The sequence below is a fragment of the Baudoinia panamericana genome (genome assembly GCF_000338955.1).
Source record: "Baudoinia panamericana UAMH 10762 unplaced genomic scaffold BAUCOscaffold_14, whole genome shotgun sequence".
In the NCBI taxonomy this organism is placed as follows: domain Eukaryota; kingdom Fungi; phylum Ascomycota; class Dothideomycetes; order Mycosphaerellales; family Teratosphaeriaceae; genus Baudoinia; species Baudoinia panamericana.
Window position 1 is genome coordinate 275,289 of NW_006911270.1, and position 17,377 is coordinate 292,665.

Sequence of the window (17,377 nt, forward strand, 5' to 3'; positions counted from 1 at the left end):
ACTTGTTCCAACTAGCCGTCGTGGTCTGGAGTAGGACGTGGCTAGCGCACAACTTTCGGCCCCCACGACACGCTCCACGCCACTTTACGCGTCTTCGGTACGACGATGCCATCTGCACGCTGTATCCCCAACATTACCAACAATGTCAGCGAACTACTCGGAATGGCTGGCCATCAATGTGCTCAACGAGGAGCACCTCATCAGTTATCGGTCGTTGAGCCGCGCATTGAAGGTGCACAGCAATTTGGCGAAGCAGATGCTGTATGATTTCCATCGCAAGCAGAATGCTAAAAGGCCTGGCTCGGTCCACGCCACCTACCTTATCAGTGGGACCAAACATGCTCAAGCACCGCAGAGTAATGGCTATGCGGATCATGACGGCGAGGATACAGCTATGCAGAGCAGCCCGCCCTTACCCAGCAGCTCAATGCCGCAGGAGGAGAATCACGAGGCTGAACGCATCGTCGTCCGCTCCATGCTTTTAGTGAAGGAGGAGCAGCTGGAACAGGCTAAGGCGACGTTTGAGGCTATCACCGGCATCCATATCTACAGTCTGCAAGCCAAGGGTCTCAGTGACATACATTCTCTGACGGAGTGCAACCGCAAAATAGCTGTGGATTACGCGTCAGAGGACCCGCTACTGGGCTGGAAGCAATACGGAACAATTCAGAATCCGAACGTCAAGCGCAGATCTCAGAAAAGGCAACCGCCTCCGCCTGCACCAGCGCCCGAAGTCGCGAGACCAAGGCCGAAACCTGCAGCGGTCGAAAGGCAAGCGTCCAAAGACTCGCAGGACTCAAAGACTGCCGCACAGCCGCCCCCCGTCAAAGCAAATCCTGAGCTAAACAAAAGGTCTCTTCCACGACAGTCGTCGGAGATATTCAAGTCATTCGCAAAAGGCAAGTCGAAGGACAGGAAGGCGGAGTCTCAAAGCTCTGCCGAAGCGTCACCGGCTCTGAAGCCGCAGGATGAGCCCATGGCCGACTTTTCTGACGAAGAAGCGGATGAGCACGGCGAAGATATTGTTGAGGAGGTGCCAAAGGTGACCGATGGCAAGTCTAAGAGCGATCGCGAAGCTGAGCTGCAGGCGATGATGGAGCAGGAGGACGAGATTATGCAGGACGCTGCAGATGCAATACCTGACAAGGGTGCTTCCGCCGAGGACGACGAGGACGATGCCATTGACAAGCCAGAGGCTAAGACAGAGGATGAAACGAAGGAAAGCGTAGCGGTCGAGAATGGTCGCCGCCGCGGCAGGAGAAGGGTTATCAAGAAGAAGACCGTCAAGGACGAGGATGGCTATCTTGGTCGGTTAAGATTCTCCGTGCGTGCCGCTCTATGCTAACAGTTCGCAGTGACACGAGAAGAACCAGCATGGGAGTCTTACTCCGAAGAGGAGCCTGCGCCCAAGAAGGTCAAAGTCACCCCTGCGTTACCAGCAGTCAACATTGCCAAAGCCGCTGGCGGTAAGAAGGGTGGCAAGCCTGGACAAGGCAATATCATGTCTTTCTTCTCCAAGAAGTAACAAGACTCCAGCAATGCCGCTGCACCCTTCTCTCTCGAACGCAGTCACTGATCCAAATATGCGGCGCCCAACTGAAGCATCTGCTCAAGCACTGGGTTGGGCTTGTCCAGCAAGCGTTTGAGTTCGATTTCGGCCTCCTCTTGCTCCTGAACAATGAACTTCGTACCGCAACCTCTAGCCAACTGGTTAGCGAACTATAGGCGAAACACTTCGATGGATCTACATGACGCAGCTTACCTCCCGTCCATCCCTGAAGTGTTGGTACAACCATTTCCACGCTTTGTTCTCCGCTCACTCTGCATTGCTCTAACCCGCACAGGATGGATCCAATGCTTCCGCGATCCCCGGTCCCACCCTTGCCACGGCTTCAGAACCGGACAATCGCTGAACGAACATCGTGTACCTCGTTCATCACTTTCTCCGTATCCCACACTTTGTTTGTGCTACCAAGCCACATCGTGTGGTTTCCTTCTCCCAACTCTCCACTAAGCAAGGTGTACGGTCGGTGTAGGAGCACTGCGCAGCTTGCGAGGTACAGTAAGTTCACAATCTCCGTGTCATATTCTTCCACCTAATTACTGGCCGTCCTCGCATGTACCATTGCGACTGCTTTGGTTGAAGGCGTGACCAGCATGATCATGTTTGTGATTCTGGCCCCGCTCAGCCAGTACGCTCGGGGGAGTGTTACCAGCGCAGGCAGCGTGAGGAAGAGATCATTGATTGTGTTCAGAACTGTAGCATCCCAGTCCAGAACGAGCAGCCGCTTGTGCTGTGTCTGGGTTGAAAGCAAGCAGCTTCGTGAAACCTGCTTCCTGTGTCGGCTACACACATCTGCCAGCAGCAGCTACGGAGCTCGACGCCTTTCAGCTTCACGCCATATTTGATCTCCCCTTGCTGAAGGAGCGCCTTCATTGAGGGCAGGAAGTTCGACTGTCTCGGATACAGCACCATGCGGTCAGCTTTCCCGTCCAGTCGATGCAGGCTTTCTAGCGGCATGAGCGAGTTGCACAGGGTATCCGGTTCGCAGGCGTATGTGCAGTATGCAAAGTCCGACCATGACAAGCCGCTCTGCTCGACGTGCCCACTACTGTGTCCGCGCCAGAAACGTCGGTGCCTCCCCGCCACCTTGTAGCCTTGCTTCGAAACAAAACACGAGGTCCAGAGCCGTAGGACGAGTAAAAACAGCGTAATCCCGACCCGCTATCGGTTTTTGCCATTAAGCAACAGATGGCATTGGACACTGCTTGCGGGGCCATACGGCGCGCGCTGACCAGAAATGACCGCAGAGGCCATTTCTCCAGCCTTCCCTTATGGCTACGTGCCGGAGGCGGTGTCGAGCTCCGCCACATTGACTTGGTGTTGTAGTACGCACATATACATGGCAGCGAAAGAACCGGGGACGTCGAGTAAGGTGCGACAGGGGTTTAGGCAAGGCGTGTTAAATGGGAATACACGTACTTCGCTCACAATCGTACTTGACTGTATTTGTGTCTCTCTAAAAGGTCTGAGACGTCTTATTACACGGTACTGATAGTGATACACATCCAGGACTTTAGCCTGCGAACACGTCGTGACGGTTCGTACACAGCACGCGATAGATCAGGGCTCAGCGCTTTGAGGATTCCGTAGCCATGGCGCAGGCATTCTCGGTACCTGCGGACTACGCGAAGTCGACTTTGCCAACGTTTTCAGGGCTTCCTGCTGAGTACCACTGCTCGAAGTAAGCCGGCGTAGTCCTTGCGACCACCCTCTGAAGCCTCGGGATGGCTTGATGTTGTGCTGCGGAAGCGCGCGGTCTTCGCCCGTGTGCGCCTTTCCAATCGAAAGGTCATCATCGGAGAACGTGTCGGTCTCCCTGTCACCTTCGTCACCAGACATTGGCTCTGCCAGAGGCTGCCGTGCTTCATGGTCCTTCAACGTCATGACTGGCGAGGTCACTGCTCGGTTGTGCAAGCCGGGGCGACTTAGGAGTGCAGTGTTCTGGGCGAAGGCGGCTGGGTTCATAACCATGTCTCGACCAGGCTGGTAACGGACCTCTGACGACGCAAAGCCACGCTGGAACGATGTAACACTCGTGTTGCGTTGCAGCGACTGCAAGATAGGGCGGACTTGCTCCTCGTACAAATCCTCGCGTTCACCAGGACGACCACTGGGATATCTTGGCCGCACGTTATCGGATCGAAGCGGCGACGTTGAGTCAATGCCTTCTTCGTCCGAGCCGAAGAAATCATCGAGGCTGTCTAGTTTAACAGCCAGTTCGCCCATGTTGCCATCCGTACGTGTGTCATCAGACATCATGGTGGCAGTTCTGTCCGCCGCGTATGAGTCGAAAGGATACTCATCCTTGTGGAACTCAATCTCCGGCGTCCTGGCTGCTTCTTGTGTACCGTCTAGACCAGCATATGCGAGGGTGTAGAAGACCGCATGTACATTGGCTCTGGTCTGCGCCGCGTGCATTGCGGGCATCGGTATTGACCATCCAGAATCCTCAGGTATGCCGTACAAGCTCTTCGTGCTTTCGTACTCTTTGCGGGTAGCTCGGCTCGAGTGGGAGCCTGCCATACTCATTCGTAGGTGCTTGTTGTCTAGTGGCGTACCTGTCATCTCAATAACATTGTCCAGCACATCAAGGGCTTGCTGGCAATGCTCGGTCTGCAGTAAGCGCAGCAGCGGCGAGATAAGGTCAGGTCCTTGACTGGCAATCTCTGGTTTGCGCATATCGATCTCTGGCACTATGACGCTCAGAATCTGCATAGTCCGGACTTTGAACCAGTCTGTCTGATTGTTCACCATGCCGAGGAGAAACACTAGGCTGCGGAACTCCAAGGCTGGGAAGAAGGCCTGGCGGATCGCCTGCAGGATCTGCGCTAGAAAGTCCTTACTACTGCGGTACTGGCCAGAAGCATACGCCTCAAGTGCACCAGCAAGCGTTGTACAACCCTGGCCTTCTGACGCTATGGATAGTGTGCGAGCGGAGTCCAAGATGCCTACGTTGTTGGGTTCCTCTTCGAAAGCGTGCAGGTAGCGCGGCAAGTTAGCGAGTACTGTGAATGCCAAACGGTCGTCAAGACCTAGAATTTCATTCGACGGGAGCTTGATAAGGATCTCCATGACCGCAAGAGAACGATCCATACTGCGACTAGAGCGCATGCCTTTGTAGATCAGACAATGCAGCCCGTTGAAGGCACCTTCCCACTTGCCACTTTGATTGTCACTGCTTGGTTGGCTTTCTTTGAGTATCCGCACGACTGCGGGATCAGTAAGGTCCATCTTGCGTAGGATAATGTCCAGAATTGTCAACGCTTCCTGATACTCACGCTCAAAGATGGTATCTAAGCAGGCGCACGTTGTCCAAAACAGTTGCGGATACTGAAGGAGTGCGATTGGCGTAAGGGCATCGACGATGCTGCGCAAGGTTGCCAATATCTCGAGCGAGAAAATGAGGTAATTCGGGTTCTCGCTGTCAGCGATGGTGTTCGAGAGCCTAGCCAGCATATCTGCAAGCATCTGCTGGTCCAGTGTCGTCTGTATGCACCGGAACACCTGAAAAGAGCGGCAGGCGATGTGTCGTACCGCGCATGAAGTAGCCCATTGCATGGTGACTCGCCCCCACTCCTCACGCAGGCCTGGGTAGGTCACGCAAAAGATCTTTACCACTTCGTCCACCACATAATTCATAGTGTCTGAGACAGACCGACTCCTGTCATACTCAGATGAGATCTCGCTATCACTATAGGACCAAGCAATCTTGGGATCGTGACGTCGTACGGATTCAATGAAATCCTCGATGGCCCTCTTGTCCGGCTTGGTGCTGCCCGGCTCGATTCTCGAGATGACTAGTTCATGGATGAGATGCACAAGCAGCTCCCTGGCCTGCTCTTGTACTATCGGTACGTATTGGTCCCACTGCACCAAAACCACTTGCAACAAAGATGGCACCTTCTCAGGTGGAAGCTTGATTGGCGAGACGATCAGATCAACCAGCAGGATCATACTCAGCTGACCGAGGGAGAGACTGTTTTGCCTTGCACCACTTGGCAAAGCCACATTCAGATCCGCGATGTACGGCAGACCTGTTATGTCCACGGGCGGTTGTATTGGCTCTCGCTGCTCTGGCACCATGGTCCTTGGGCATATTTGCAGTAACAAATACTCCACGACTCGAGCGCCTGCAGGAGTCTTGGAGAGGAAGACGACAACTTGCTTGGCATACAGCACGAAGTTATGCTCCTTTCTCTCCAAGCATGTGCCGATGATATAGTGCAGGACGACCTGCACATTGCCGGCGTATGGTCCTGTGGCGAGAGCTTGCCACAAAGCCTGGATCTCATTATGTAGAGTAATGCTGCTCTTGATGGTGATCTCGAACAGATTTACCAGTAGCATGTGTGACGTTGCCGTGGGTGCACCGCTAGGATCAACTTGCAGCTCAGTGGTTTGGATCCAAGGAAGCATGCCTGACACCATGTTGCGTTGATGGTCCGGCTGCAGCTCATTGAAATACATGGAGAACTCGGAAAAGACGTGGAACGCCAATTCCGGATGCTGCTTCGAAAGGCGGCGTGAGATCTCGAATTGAGCGAGTTTGTATACCGCTGTCGTCTTATCAGACACGCTGATGTCCAGGTCCTGCAGCTTCGATGTCTTCTTCTGGCGCTCTTCGAGAGCTCGCAACAAGCGTGCAGACTTCATTCGTATCCCGCTGTCTTCGTTACCTAGTGTGTAGAGGCCTGCGCAGAGAATCTTCCAGAACGGTACTGTCATGCCGGTACAGTCCGTGAGCACTTTCGTCACTACCTCAAAATAGCTTGTGAGCGCTTTGGGCGTCCTTGCAATGTAGCACATCCGCATTGCTTGGGCCATAAGGTATGGTTGGTCCTGGTTGTGCAGAATGAGGTTGAGAAGCGCACGCCTTCCAATCGCATGCATACGGTCGCTCTGTGCTTCAAAGATGGCACCAACCCATGCCAATAGGCGTCGAACGTCAAACTGCATCAGGATCTTGTTGTCCGCAAAGAAGCCGAGTGGGCCTGCACACAATGTCGCCATGGCACTCAGGGCTGCCAGTTGAAGATCGTTACGCTCCTTCTCCATTGTTGAGCTCATGATCCCACGATTGCGGAGATCTTGCTCGCGATCGAGGACTGACCGTCGCAGATGAGCTTCGTGCCTTCTCAGCTGTGGCTCGTGTGGTGAAAAGCCGCACCAGTCCTCCATAAGCGCGAATATAGCCTGACGCCACTGAAAGGCGACATTATATGATGGTCGTTTCAGCTTCTGTATGCTATCATACAGCGCCTCAATGAAGACACAATAGTGAGTGCGAAGTCGCTGAAACTCTAGGTCGCCTTGTATATCTGTTTCGCTAAGAAACAGACGAAGCTGTTTGCCGTGCTCTGCAATAGGTGCGAACCACATCTCGCGGGTTGCGTCTCCTACGGCTGCTAGGTCGGCGAGATGGTGGCAGGTAAGTCCAAGCAGTCGCGTAATCTCCGTGCGTAGACAGTCCGTCTGAGGACTCCGTCGCAGGCTGGTCAGACTCCGCTGATGGATGATCTCGCCCTCACCGCTACGTCTTCCCACCTCACTCTTGAGAGAATCGAGCAGAGTGTCATATAGGGTTGCATTGATAGATCCAAGTCCACTAGTTGCTGCATCTCTTAGCGTGGCGTTGGAGCTTGATAAGTACGGCACTGCGGTCTTCAACAGCTCTTGCGCAGTTGTGATCTTAGCCTGGCTTTTGGTTGAGGACCTTGAGCTCTTGCGTGTGTGTTGTGAACTCTGTGAAGGCAATGGCAGTTCATTGCCGCTGACCTCAGGTTCGGTCAGTGTCGTGCAGGCGAACACTAGGTGTATTCTCCACTGCTCGATGAACATGTCAGGCGCCCACGTGCTCCAGTGTGTAAACGGCCTACCAGCAACAGAGGCGGACTCGACCATGGAGTTCACCCCGAGCTTTGAGCTTGATCCGTCAGACAAAGCCTTAATCGTCTTATTGCTGAGCCACAGATGTTTGCAGACTAGAGCTCGTGTTAATGCAACGACGCGTGCATTGACCTTTGAGCTCAGCCTTATGAGGTTCGGGAATAGCTTGAACCACAGGTTCGTGTCGTGGGCAAGATCACTGCTGCACATTTCGACGAGCGTACTGTTGATGCTGCTTCTCCGAAGGCCTTTCTGTAAGCGACTCCTCTCAGCCAGCGACAAGCGTTCATCATTTACATCTATCACCTGCTGCGAGCCGCCCTGGAGTATGCTGATCAGCCTTGAGCCAGGTTTGCCGATGGCTGTATCGAACTTGGTAATCAACTGCAGAACATCCACTGCGGCGGCTCTTACAGTTCGTGATGGCGAACACAGCAGAAACAAGCCATGCGATTCCACCTCGTCCACGTGGGCTAGCAATCCAGCAGAGTCTTTGTGTAGTGACTTCTTCACAACATCCTCACCACTTAATTGGTCCGCTCTGGCTTTACGTGTGCGGTGCTCCACTTCCTCCACCCAAATTTGCAGAAGCTCCACGTACAATTTGAGCGTGTTCTCGATATGCTCTGGGCCCAGCAGGCTACGACCCGGTGCTGTGGCATCAGGATCATCGAAGTTGAACACGAATCTGTAGAAGCCAGTAGTAACCTGCTGAGCATGCGCTTGACGTGCAATCGATCGCAGCGACTGTGCTGACGAGCTGGCTATATGCGGTTGTACGTGGGCGGTGCCGGTACATAGAAGGTTGACGAGCGATGTCATTGACATCACCGGTGAAAGGCAGCGTGGGAGCGCCTCGACGGCCACGTGGAGCAAATCATAGTAATGCTGTCGCGCGTCGGTAGGGTTGAGTAGGTCCTCCTTCTTGTTGAACGCGAATGCTTCAGCCATAGGAGTCTTGGGCGTCTGCGAGGCAGTCTTCTCCTTGAGCACTGCCTGCCCACCAAATGCCTCGTCGCAAAGCGTGGTGATCTTGCCAAGTATCTTACAAAATCTGTCAAAGTACTCTTTCGTCACGTCGTTGAAGTTCGTTGTCATGACTGGTCGTGAGAGTCGCTCGGTTCGGCCAGCAGACACAGCGAAACCTTGGGAGCGTGTTCGGCGGTGGGTGATGGGAGAGCGTGAAGCCGGATCCATGAGATCATCACATTCATACCTCGTCGGAAACGGAGGCGCCTGGCCCTTCTCTAAGTCAGTCATAATTGCCAGGAAAGCACGGATCGCAACGACAGTCTTCTCAGGATCAAGACTCTCGATGCGAAGGTCTTTGTCTCTGTCTTTTTCGGGCTTCTCGAATAGCTCGGAGTTCATCAACGGAAAGATTATCGTACGGAAGCAGATGTCCTGATGCTTGTATCCAATAATGCGAATGAGTTGTATTAGTGGGTCGGCAATTGCAGGGTCGGTGGAGACGAAGGCTCGTTTGCCACCTTGAAACACTAGCTTAACAATGTCGTCCAGCTTCTTGGTGGCCGGCTCGTCGGTGAAGTGCGGACGATAGAGATACCGCCAGGTAAGTCGACACACAGCCTTAAGCATATGGGACCGGCCAGCTCTGTCGCGCGCTTTCGGCGGTACGGAAGTTGCGAGCGCAAGCCACTGGCTGGCGAACTGTTCTTGCGGTGAAACGCAAAGTAAGACCGCCTGTAGTGGGTACACGTACGGCCAATGATCTGCCTTTGAGAGCATCTGCGAGGTACGCAGCTGTAGTATAACAAGAGCTTCTCTCCACGAAGGATTATCAAATTCAGATGTCGCTTTTGCCGCGACAGGTAGCAAGAGATGCTCGAACAGCTCGGCGTAAGCGTGCTTCATGACTCGTCCATGCACGGCAGCAAAGAACTTCGCCAGTCGAAGCAACTTCCTACAGGACGCCTCCCAAAGTTCTTGAGGCTGTAACTGGACTTTAAGAAAGCGCATACTTTGCACAAGTCTTGCGGTCTTAGCTGCGAGGCGTGGGTCGACCTGGCCTTTGACCGAAAGCTTCTCCTGAGCGATCTCCAGATTTTGAAGAAAGCGGTCAGTGACGGCTTCGAAGCGAATGCCGCTCATAACACCCAGTAGCTGTCCTCGAATCACCCAGTTGGCACTTAATACTGGCGAGGTAGCAAGCATATCGGGATCTGCGCTTTGCAGCTGACCATATATGACTTCCTCCAGCCTTCCAGCGGTGTTGAGGAACCCATCTGGGCCGTTAAGGGCTTCAAGCGTGGTCTGGCTGATAATCGCTATAAGTACTCGGCACAGCAGGTAGATCGATATAGTCGACCTTCTGTCAGCCATAGACACCTCATGCTCCTTCAGAAGGACCTCTTGCCCACCTGGCGGGGAGGTGGGCGCGGAAGATATACCATTCATCACAGGTCTCTGAGTGACTTGGGCAGGCTCGCGCATCAGCTGTAACTCACTGTACATCTTGTTAGCAAGATCAGCCTTCATTTTTCTCCAATGAATGACAGAGTCAATGAGAGACTTTGGCTTGTGTCGGTTGATGTGACCCAAGGAGGAGATAAGTTGATCAAAAGGCGGGTCTGCACCAGGCCCGCAGATCTCCTCAATGCGTGGCTCAAGCTCGCCAAAGCGCGGGATGCAACGCTCAATACGCTCGTCCGCCTCAGCAACAAACGAGGTGAACAGATGATGCAGCGCATACTCTCCAACAGTCTTTGGTTCCTGCGCAGCCTGTGCTCTGGACTGTGCGCGCTGATGCTCGGAGCTAGTCTTCACTCTGCCACTGTGCATCCGTTGCGGCCGCCGTTGAGAGGGATGACTTTCCAATCCTCTAACGACAGTCGCTGTGCCGCCGCTGGTGCCGTTCGTGCCGTTATTATAGAGCGTAGTCATTGAAGGGCTTTTCTTCAAAACCGCATTGCCATTTGCCGTAGCAGTCTCAGGTGAGCCATTTGCTGTAGCTTTGTACGACCCCAGCGGACTCCTATGTGTCGGGGCCGCCAGGCTTGGGTTTCGCGAATGCTGCGCGCCATTGACGATGGATGTCTGGCGATGGTGATTGTACAAACTAGCCTTCCGATCTATCTCAAGACTTTGCTTCGCCGTCCACACTTGTGGTGCTTGCTGCGCCGGCGGGACACCTCGTGGTGATGCATTGTGCGGACTTGTGGCACTCAGCGCCCGCCCTCTGGTTGCCGAATGGTCGCGTGAGGTTGCGAAAGGCGCCGGCGGCGCAACCAAGAGAGGCTCGGGTGGAGGGCTGGAGCTGAGGTCGCTGGACGTCAGCGAAAACAGGGCGCGAGTGTCTACTGGGGCCGGCGATGCTGTTGAGACGCAGAGTGTTGTCAGCACACACTGGCAGTGGTGTTTCAAGATGCCAACGACTGGTGGACCCTCCGTCCAACAGTGTTGGCATAATTTCGGGTGGGCGACCTACTCATCCTACTCCGCGCGGCATGTCCTGTGCAACCATCAACCTTTGATGGCCACGAGATGACCAGGTGTGACTCTTGTCCAAGGCATGCTGTTTCTACACAGCCGGGCGTAACAAGCACAATATGAACCGTCAGAGCACATATTTGAACGGCCGGAAACTCTCTCTGAGCGATCGGTGTTCCTTGCAGGTGGCTAGACCCAGAATAGCTTGAGGGGAAGGCTGTCAACAGCCATGTGAGAGTGGACCTATCGGTAGCAGGCCAGCATAAGGCCGCAGTTTCTCCGCGGCATCAGGCACGAGACGCTTCTCGCTCTCTATCTTGCACTATCCTTACAATCCACTTCTGCGATGATAGTGTTTCACCAAAGGAATGCGGTACTTTGTACGAGGGCAGACTGGGAAGCGCACATGGCACCAGACGACCAGCTTATGCTACATAAAATCTCCGCGACAATTAACCAGAATGCACCTTAGCCCGCCAAATCATCTGGAGATGCAACCGTATTTTCATTCCTATCACGGCTTCGAAGAGGCGCTGTAGAACGTCTGAGCGGCTCGAACTGCTCATCCTGATTTTGGAACGATGTGATGCCAGTAGATTGCAAACGAACGCTTGCCCAGTTGCGGAGCTGCTTCACTGGGTTGCTGTAGGATGCTTGAGCAGCTGAAGCGCTAAACAATGGTAGGGGGATATTTACCACCATCTCTAACTCTGCGATACATGTTTGAGTATAGCCTTTGTTTACTTGTTTTGCAGGCATACTAAGCACCGGTGGTGCGTTCGGAGTCTCTTTACGGTTCCGTCTCTTGGTGGTGACGCGACAGAAGACGTAGACACAAGGCCGTTGAAACCTGACCGCTTACTGCTTTCCCACTTCGGAATACATCGCATGGACTGGTGAAGGACCTCTAACGAGGCGACGTCATATCACCACATCGGGGAAGCGGTGCGAAGTAGGGAGACTGCACCTTCGTGCCCAAGGCAAGGCGTCACTAACCACGGTACACATGCATCGAGCACTCTCACCTTTCCGTGGACTCGCGCTACCTGCGGTTCGTTTAATGGTACCCATGACATTCGGCGCCTAATACTATTCATTCTTACTTATCAATGGGGAATCAGGGAGTATTGCGTGCGTTATACCATCCGGGCACAAACCGGCGAAGCTTTGGGTCGTCCTGTCTGCAACCCGGCTCGACGATGGACATTAACAAACACTCAGCGACCCGCTCAACAGCCGGGCCCGGTTGCATTGGTCCGTGGAGGGTGCCAAAGCTAGCTCTCATCCACAATCTTGAGAATTGTAACTGCCGGATCCAGCGTGTACGAGCATTCTATGGCCCATGTCATCCTTTCGGATCGTGAAATTCATTGCCTACAGCTATGCGCAATGGTCCGACGCTCGATGTGCCATCTTGCTAGTCGTGCGTAACATTGCTCTGTACGATCAGGCTAGAGTTGTTGCAGCGATGTTCGTCACTACGGTACCACTCCCGCTATCGCACTCATGTAGCAAGTAAACGGGATTGCGCAACATCGTGTTACATTGTCTGTGATGTTTGTAAAGTACAGTTGCGAGCCGCGACGAGGTGTCGCTGACACCTCGATGTGGAAAATGGGGCGATTGGCGCGTGTAACTGTCTTTGTCAGCCGGACTCCCAGCCTTACGCTGAACCAGGCCGGAGCTTTCGCGCAAAGTTGAGGGTCGGAGGATCGATCGCATTCACTAGACTCGCTCCCGCATGGTAAGAGTATGTATGTGTCGCTTGTGAGTCCCATCCTACTTTCCACCTCTTATCGCACGTAATTCGAGGTATTCGGGCGGATATCGGCCGTCAATGCCAGGAAGCCCCAACACGAGAGATCTCGACGCCACAGTTAGGGTTTGCTGAAGGATCTCGACAACATGCAGTCCGGTACGTCCCATCCGAAACACTCTAATGGGTTCTCGGCCACGAGGTCTTTAGAACTTTCACATGGCGTGCCTCGAAAGGGAATATCTGACGGTGCCCTATCCTGTGCCAGGAATTCTGTCAAGTAGTCACTGACATTGATTCCCTCTAGTCCTGCACTCCTCATTAGCATCTCACGATGGCTTTGGTGGCATTTCAGCAGCCGAAGCCTTCGGGATGCAGCCTTTGCAGAACTTCGGCGCTGATGACAGGATGAGGAAGCGCCGCAGGACTGCTGAGTGGAACGGAGGGCAAGCCCAGGGGTCGACCGACTTATACGCCGATGCTTCTGCTGTTGATGAAACGTCGTACGGTGGCGTCGTGCGCGAGTACGCCACGGCGGCTGGCAACGCTGACGAGATGGTGGAGCAGCAAGGGCAGACCGATCTTGCCCTGACTGCAAGCTCTGCACCGCATCCCATGTACTCGGATGCAGCTACGTACCAGCAGCCTTACTACACTGCTCAACAAACTGACCCGGCTACTTATACTGCGCCATGGCCACCTATAACGTACGATGCTCGGTACAACGCTTCTGTGCCAACATCAGAAAACATGCCTTTCTTTCCACTCAGCACCGGAGTTGCGACGGAACAGGTCGATGATATCGGTATAGCTGCGCAGATCTCAGCGTATCCGGATCCTAATGCGAGTGCCGAGTATCTGTACGTCGGCCCTCAAAGTGGAGCACTGCAACAATATGCTTCTTCCTCGTATATGGATGATGCCAGCATGCAGCTCAAGATACAAAGCTTGTCAATACTGGACAATTTGGTGAGTTAACACTCCAAACTTATGCAACGTGCGCTCTGAAAGCAGCAACCAACTGCGTTTGTATAGGTTGTGTTGCTCAGAGGACTTCCACTTCACAGCCGAATATTCCAGCGTGATTGTGCGGTGCAACCGATGAGACAGGCACGGCTATCCTCGCCAACGCAACAAGCATTGGCATTGTTTGCAGGCATGCTGTTGCTTCTTCGTGCGATTTCGTGCCGCACAAGCCGATCTTCCGTTTGCTACTGCTTCTAGATGGCATTGTCTTGGGATGCTGACGACGTCGATCAGGCCACCCAGCTAATCCACACAATCGCTCGGGCTAGCTATCCACAGATCCAGGACATCATTGGCACGAGGGAGAGCGAAGATGGCCAGGCATACAACGCGCTGAAGAATCTCTTCGACCAGACGCGCAAGGTGTACAGCCGCGACACTCCGTTTATCGATGCGATTGCAATTCAGATGTTCCAGCCAAGCCAACAGGAAGTCATCCGCAAAGCCAACATTGCCACCTTGATCTCCAGCATCCTCGGCGCTCACGACGTCAGCTTCTTTCACCTTAATGAATTCTTCATGGAGACTTTCGTTCCGCTAAGTCATCGTTTACTTAAATGGCAGGGCGCAATATTTCTTGAGCTGAAGACGCAGACATACATCTCCGCCCTGATGAATAGCAGCGACGGCACCCCAGACGCAATGCTCGACGAGCTATTCCCACATGATATGGACGCACTTATACTTACACGACATCCGGATGCACCGAGCTTGTCGCCTAGTGAGCAAGACTTCATCGACCGGAGTAAGGCGCGGAAACACTACCTATTGGAAGAAGGTGCCTCGGAGGAGGCAGTTCGTGATTTACCGAAGAAGTATCAGTGGAGCGAATTTGTGCGGGAGTTTGCGTCGTGCATCAGTAAGAATGTAGATGGCATACTCAACGTGTCTACGTCACGCACGCAAGCTGGTGCCGGTATTGACCGGCGAGGAACATTAGCGGGTAGAGAAGCAAACGGTCTAGCGAATGTACCCGCTGTTGATGGCCTGGACGTGCCGACCCTACCTCCGCTGCTACAGCACACCAGCTCAGGCGATAAGCGGCTCAATGCACCTTCAACGACCGTCCGACAACCGTGGACAAAGGCCGAAGAAGCCGCGCTTATAACCGGTCTGGACAAGGTGAATGGCCCGCACTGGTCGCAGATCCTAGCGCTGTAGGTAGTGTGACATGCGAATCCTGGTAATTGTCCGAGACACAGCTGACACTCCCACCTATCAATCTCTAGGTACGGTCGTGGCGGTTCCGAGAGTGAGGTTCTCAAAGATCGGAATCAGGTGCAGCTGAAGGATAAAGCGCGCAATCTCAAGCTGTGGTACCTCAAGATGGGCAAAGAAGTGCCCTTGCAGCTAAGGTCAGTCACTGGTGAGCTGCGGAAGCGTGGCGGTGCACGGGCGAGAGCTGCGCTTGGCTTGATAGATGAGCGACCATCCCAGGATGGTGGTGCTGAGGAGGAGGATGCTGATGCAGAGAACGCAGACGACGGAGACGAGGCTGAGGTGCAACATGCTCCTAGGTCTTCAAGGAGAAAGAAGCAGGGTAGAAAGTGAGCTCAAGACTAATCCGCAATCGCAGCTCGCCCACTTACGTGCGCTGTCCAAACTCGAGCCTGACTACCGCCGCCAGGTAGGATTGAGGTACGGGCAAAGTTACTATCTAAGCAGACTTACCCGTAAGCGTGCACACAGTACTGGAGCACTGTGAACGGACCTGCCAAGAGATGAGATGGGCACGTGGTAGCGCGGCGTCTACGCGTTATTGCTGCCGCGTCTGCCTTTATCTTGCTACCGCTAACACAATCGCACTTCACCTCTTGGCTTTGAGAGCCTTTAACAGGTACTTCGTATCACGAACCTGCATGTTCCTACATCTACACTTTACAGTACTTCTGTCTTTGTCTCACAGACTCCATCGAAGCCATGGCGAAAAGAAAGGCCGCCAAAGCTGCTACGAGCACCGCTTCCAGTCCGGCGGAGGCGGATTACTCCCACGAGGGCATCGACACCGGCGCAAATTACAAGATAGATAGGGACCCTTCCTGGACCCCAGTTGATCCTGAGAAGGACTTCATTAGCCGCCTACCACCAGAGATTCTGGACCGCATAGTTTCTCTCTGCGTTCTGGACTTTGACGCCGAACGTGTGATCAACGCGACCAAAAAGCCGCATGTGCTTCTCGCTCTTGCTACTATGTCGAACACCTTTCACGATGTGGTGGAGAGCTTCTGCCTGCGCCAGCTAAACCTCCATAGAGAAAGGTCTGGCTTCACAAGTGTCATAGCCACCACAGAAGCTAAAGCTACTCGCCGTTCCGTGAGGTTGGCTACACAGCCGCAGAAGTTTCCAAGGGTTTATCGACAGGAGTACCTTGAGTACGTCCGCACCCACTGCGTAGTTTGTGATGGTTACCAACACCACCGTGGCACGATCTACAACCAAGTCGCCTGCTGCGGTCTTTGCGAGCAACGCGCGTTCGGCTGCATCATTGTGAGTTGCGATCAAGACGTCGGCTTGACATGTCGCTGACATAAGACCAGAATCTGACCACAGCCCTGCAAGAGTACGACTTACGAGACTACATGCTCATTCCAACACGCCATCCAGGTCCACGGTCAAAGGACAAGGTCAAAGGTTTGCCAACTATACCGTATGGCACAGCAAACGCCGGGACAACCATCATCCTTGGACATTGCATTTCGTACAAGTTCTTCAAGCGGGACGTAGAGCAGGTTGCTCGCCTGCTGCACGGCGACTTGACCTCTCATATGCGGCAGAAACGCAAAGCGCGGAAGCAGCGCAAACTCCAGAAAGTCGCCCAAAACAAGCGTGAGATGAAGATTCGCTACCACGAGGACGCTATGAAGGAACAGGAGGCCCCGGCGAGGAAAGAGCATCATCGCGAGCGTACGTACTGCCACACCCAACCTCATAGAAGCCTCGCTGACCGCAAATTCAGGCCTCGAGCACTACAAGGCTCTCGACGAAGACGGTGACTACTTGTCAGACGACCTCAGCGACTCCGGCTATGGACACTATGCCGACGTGCATAGGAGAATCTGCAAGCGGCTCAAATGCGGACGCTGCGAGACTCACAAGTTAGCGAAGCACTACGACAAGTATGGCATGTACTACATTTACGAAGATATGTACGAAGACATTCACGACTACTGGTAATGCGCTACCAGCGTACTTGTGTGAACGAATGATACTGCGTGGGAGCGTTAATGAGCGGGATTACATTGTGGTACGTGTGGGGTGGCTGTGCCATTGCGTTGCCAGACGTCACATGTTCAAGATAATGTAGTGTGTATGTAAGAGTTATGGCCGCTGTCCGCAGCAGCGGGCTCCCAGACCAGCTCTCTCCTAGGAGACGAAGCGTCGTCATGAGATTTATAAAGAATATCAGTGCATAGACTGAACGTCGCGGAAGCATCAACGGCAGGTTCGAAGGGTACCAGGCGTATACTACGAAAGCGAGCAGTCATGGAACCATCGAGTGCTTGTGCTCCCTCGACGCCAACCAGATGTGTGTTTCTGAAAGGAGCTCTGTGCGTATACCGGACTGCCAACTCGCGGCGCCAGAGCACGGTGCTATCGCGTGCTGAGCGCATTGAGATGTCGGTGTAGGACGCTATCGGAGATTACTCAAGCCGCAACGGTTCGTATGCCAATGCCGCTCTAGGTGCCTTGCGATG

The 17,377-nt window shown here is 53.8% G+C and overlaps 7 protein-coding genes across 7 annotated transcripts; 5 read left to right on the forward strand and 2 right to left on the reverse strand.

Annotated features, from left to right (window-relative positions):
* Positions 1-125: 125 nt before the first annotated feature.
* Positions 126-2,014, forward strand: BAUCODRAFT_38742 (uncharacterized protein). The gene is made up of 2 exons (XM_007682699.1): positions 126-1,307; positions 1,356-2,014. Exons 1-2 carry the CDS (start codon positions 143-145, stop codon positions 1,523-1,525), a joined length of 1,335 nt encoding a protein of 444 aa, XP_007680889.1. The 5' UTR covers positions 126-142; the 3' UTR covers positions 1,526-2,014.
* Positions 2,015-3,124: 1,110 nt separating this feature from the next.
* BAUCODRAFT_27918 (uncharacterized protein) lies at positions 3,125-11,038 on the reverse strand (the record flags this gene model as incomplete). Its single annotated transcript, XM_007682651.1, has 2 exons — positions 3,125-10,785; positions 10,939-11,038. The coding sequence occupies 2 exons, from the start codon at positions 11,036-11,038 to the stop codon at positions 3,125-3,127; spliced, it is 7,761 nt and encodes a 2,586-aa protein (XP_007680841.1).
* Positions 11,039-11,368: 330 nt separating this feature from the next.
* On the reverse strand, positions 11,369-11,785 carry BAUCODRAFT_143178 (uncharacterized protein; the record flags this gene model as incomplete). The annotated part of the gene is made up of 2 exons (XM_007682958.1): positions 11,369-11,570; positions 11,763-11,785. 2 exons carry the CDS (start codon positions 11,783-11,785, stop codon positions 11,369-11,371), a joined length of 225 nt encoding a protein of 74 aa, XP_007681148.1.
* A 371-nt stretch (positions 11,786-12,156) lies between these two features.
* On the forward strand, positions 12,157-12,597 carry BAUCODRAFT_38746 (uncharacterized protein). The gene has a single exon (XM_007682700.1). It carries the CDS (start codon positions 12,243-12,245, stop codon positions 12,417-12,419), a length of 177 nt encoding a protein of 58 aa, XP_007680890.1. The 5' UTR covers positions 12,157-12,242; the 3' UTR covers positions 12,420-12,597.
* Positions 12,598-12,623: 26 nt separating this feature from the next.
* BAUCODRAFT_300222 (uncharacterized protein) lies at positions 12,624-13,757 on the forward strand. Its single transcript, XM_007682959.1, has 2 exons — positions 12,624-12,650; positions 12,964-13,757. The coding sequence occupies exon 2, from the start codon at positions 13,029-13,031 to the stop codon at positions 13,632-13,634; it is 606 nt and encodes a 201-aa protein (XP_007681149.1). The 5' UTR covers positions 12,624-12,650; positions 12,964-13,028; the 3' UTR covers positions 13,635-13,757.
* On the forward strand, positions 13,758-15,418 carry BAUCODRAFT_299844 (uncharacterized protein). The gene is made up of 2 exons (XM_007682960.1): positions 13,758-14,839; positions 14,912-15,418. The coding sequence occupies exons 1-2, from the start codon at positions 13,881-13,883 to the stop codon at positions 15,231-15,233; spliced, it is 1,281 nt and encodes a 426-aa protein (XP_007681150.1). The 5' UTR covers positions 13,758-13,880; the 3' UTR covers positions 15,234-15,418.
* BAUCODRAFT_299981 (uncharacterized protein) lies at positions 15,393-16,914 on the forward strand. The gene is made up of 3 exons (XM_007682961.1): positions 15,393-16,169; positions 16,220-16,586; positions 16,639-16,914. Exons 1-3 carry the CDS (start codon positions 15,603-15,605, stop codon positions 16,854-16,856), a joined length of 1,152 nt encoding a protein of 383 aa, XP_007681151.1. The 5' UTR covers positions 15,393-15,602; the 3' UTR covers positions 16,857-16,914.
* The last annotated feature ends 463 nt before the right edge of the window (positions 16,915-17,377 follow it).

Bases quoted from the DNA above. Each gene is read 5' to 3' on its own strand.
- BAUCODRAFT_38742 (XM_007682699.1), top strand. From the start codon at position 143: ATGTCAGCGAACTACTCGGAATGGCTGGCCATCAATGTGCTCAACGAG. The intron at 1,308-1,355 runs GTCGGTTAAGAT...AACAGTTCGCAG, and splicing joins GGACGAGGATGGCTATCTTG to TGACACGAGAAGAACCAGCA.
- BAUCODRAFT_38746 (XM_007682700.1), top strand. From the start codon at position 12,243: ATGTCATCCTTTCGGATCGTGAAATTCATTGCCTACAGCTATGCGCAA.
- BAUCODRAFT_300222 (XM_007682959.1), top strand. From the start codon at position 13,029: ATGCAGCCTTTGCAGAACTTCGGCGCTGATGACAGGATGAGGAAGCGC.
- BAUCODRAFT_299844 (XM_007682960.1), top strand. From the start codon at position 13,881: ATGGCATTGTCTTGGGATGCTGACGACGTCGATCAGGCCACCCAGCTA. The intron at 14,840-14,911 runs GTAGGTAGTGTG...ATCAATCTCTAG, and splicing joins TGGTCGCAGATCCTAGCGCT to GTACGGTCGTGGCGGTTCCG.
- BAUCODRAFT_299981 (XM_007682961.1), top strand. From the start codon at position 15,603: ATGGCGAAAAGAAAGGCCGCCAAAGCTGCTACGAGCACCGCTTCCAGT. The intron at 16,170-16,219 runs GTGAGTTGCGAT...ACATAAGACCAG, and splicing joins GCGCGTTCGGCTGCATCATT to AATCTGACCACAGCCCTGCA. The intron at 16,587-16,638 runs GTACGTACTGCC...CCGCAAATTCAG, and splicing joins GAAAGAGCATCATCGCGAGC to GCCTCGAGCACTACAAGGCT.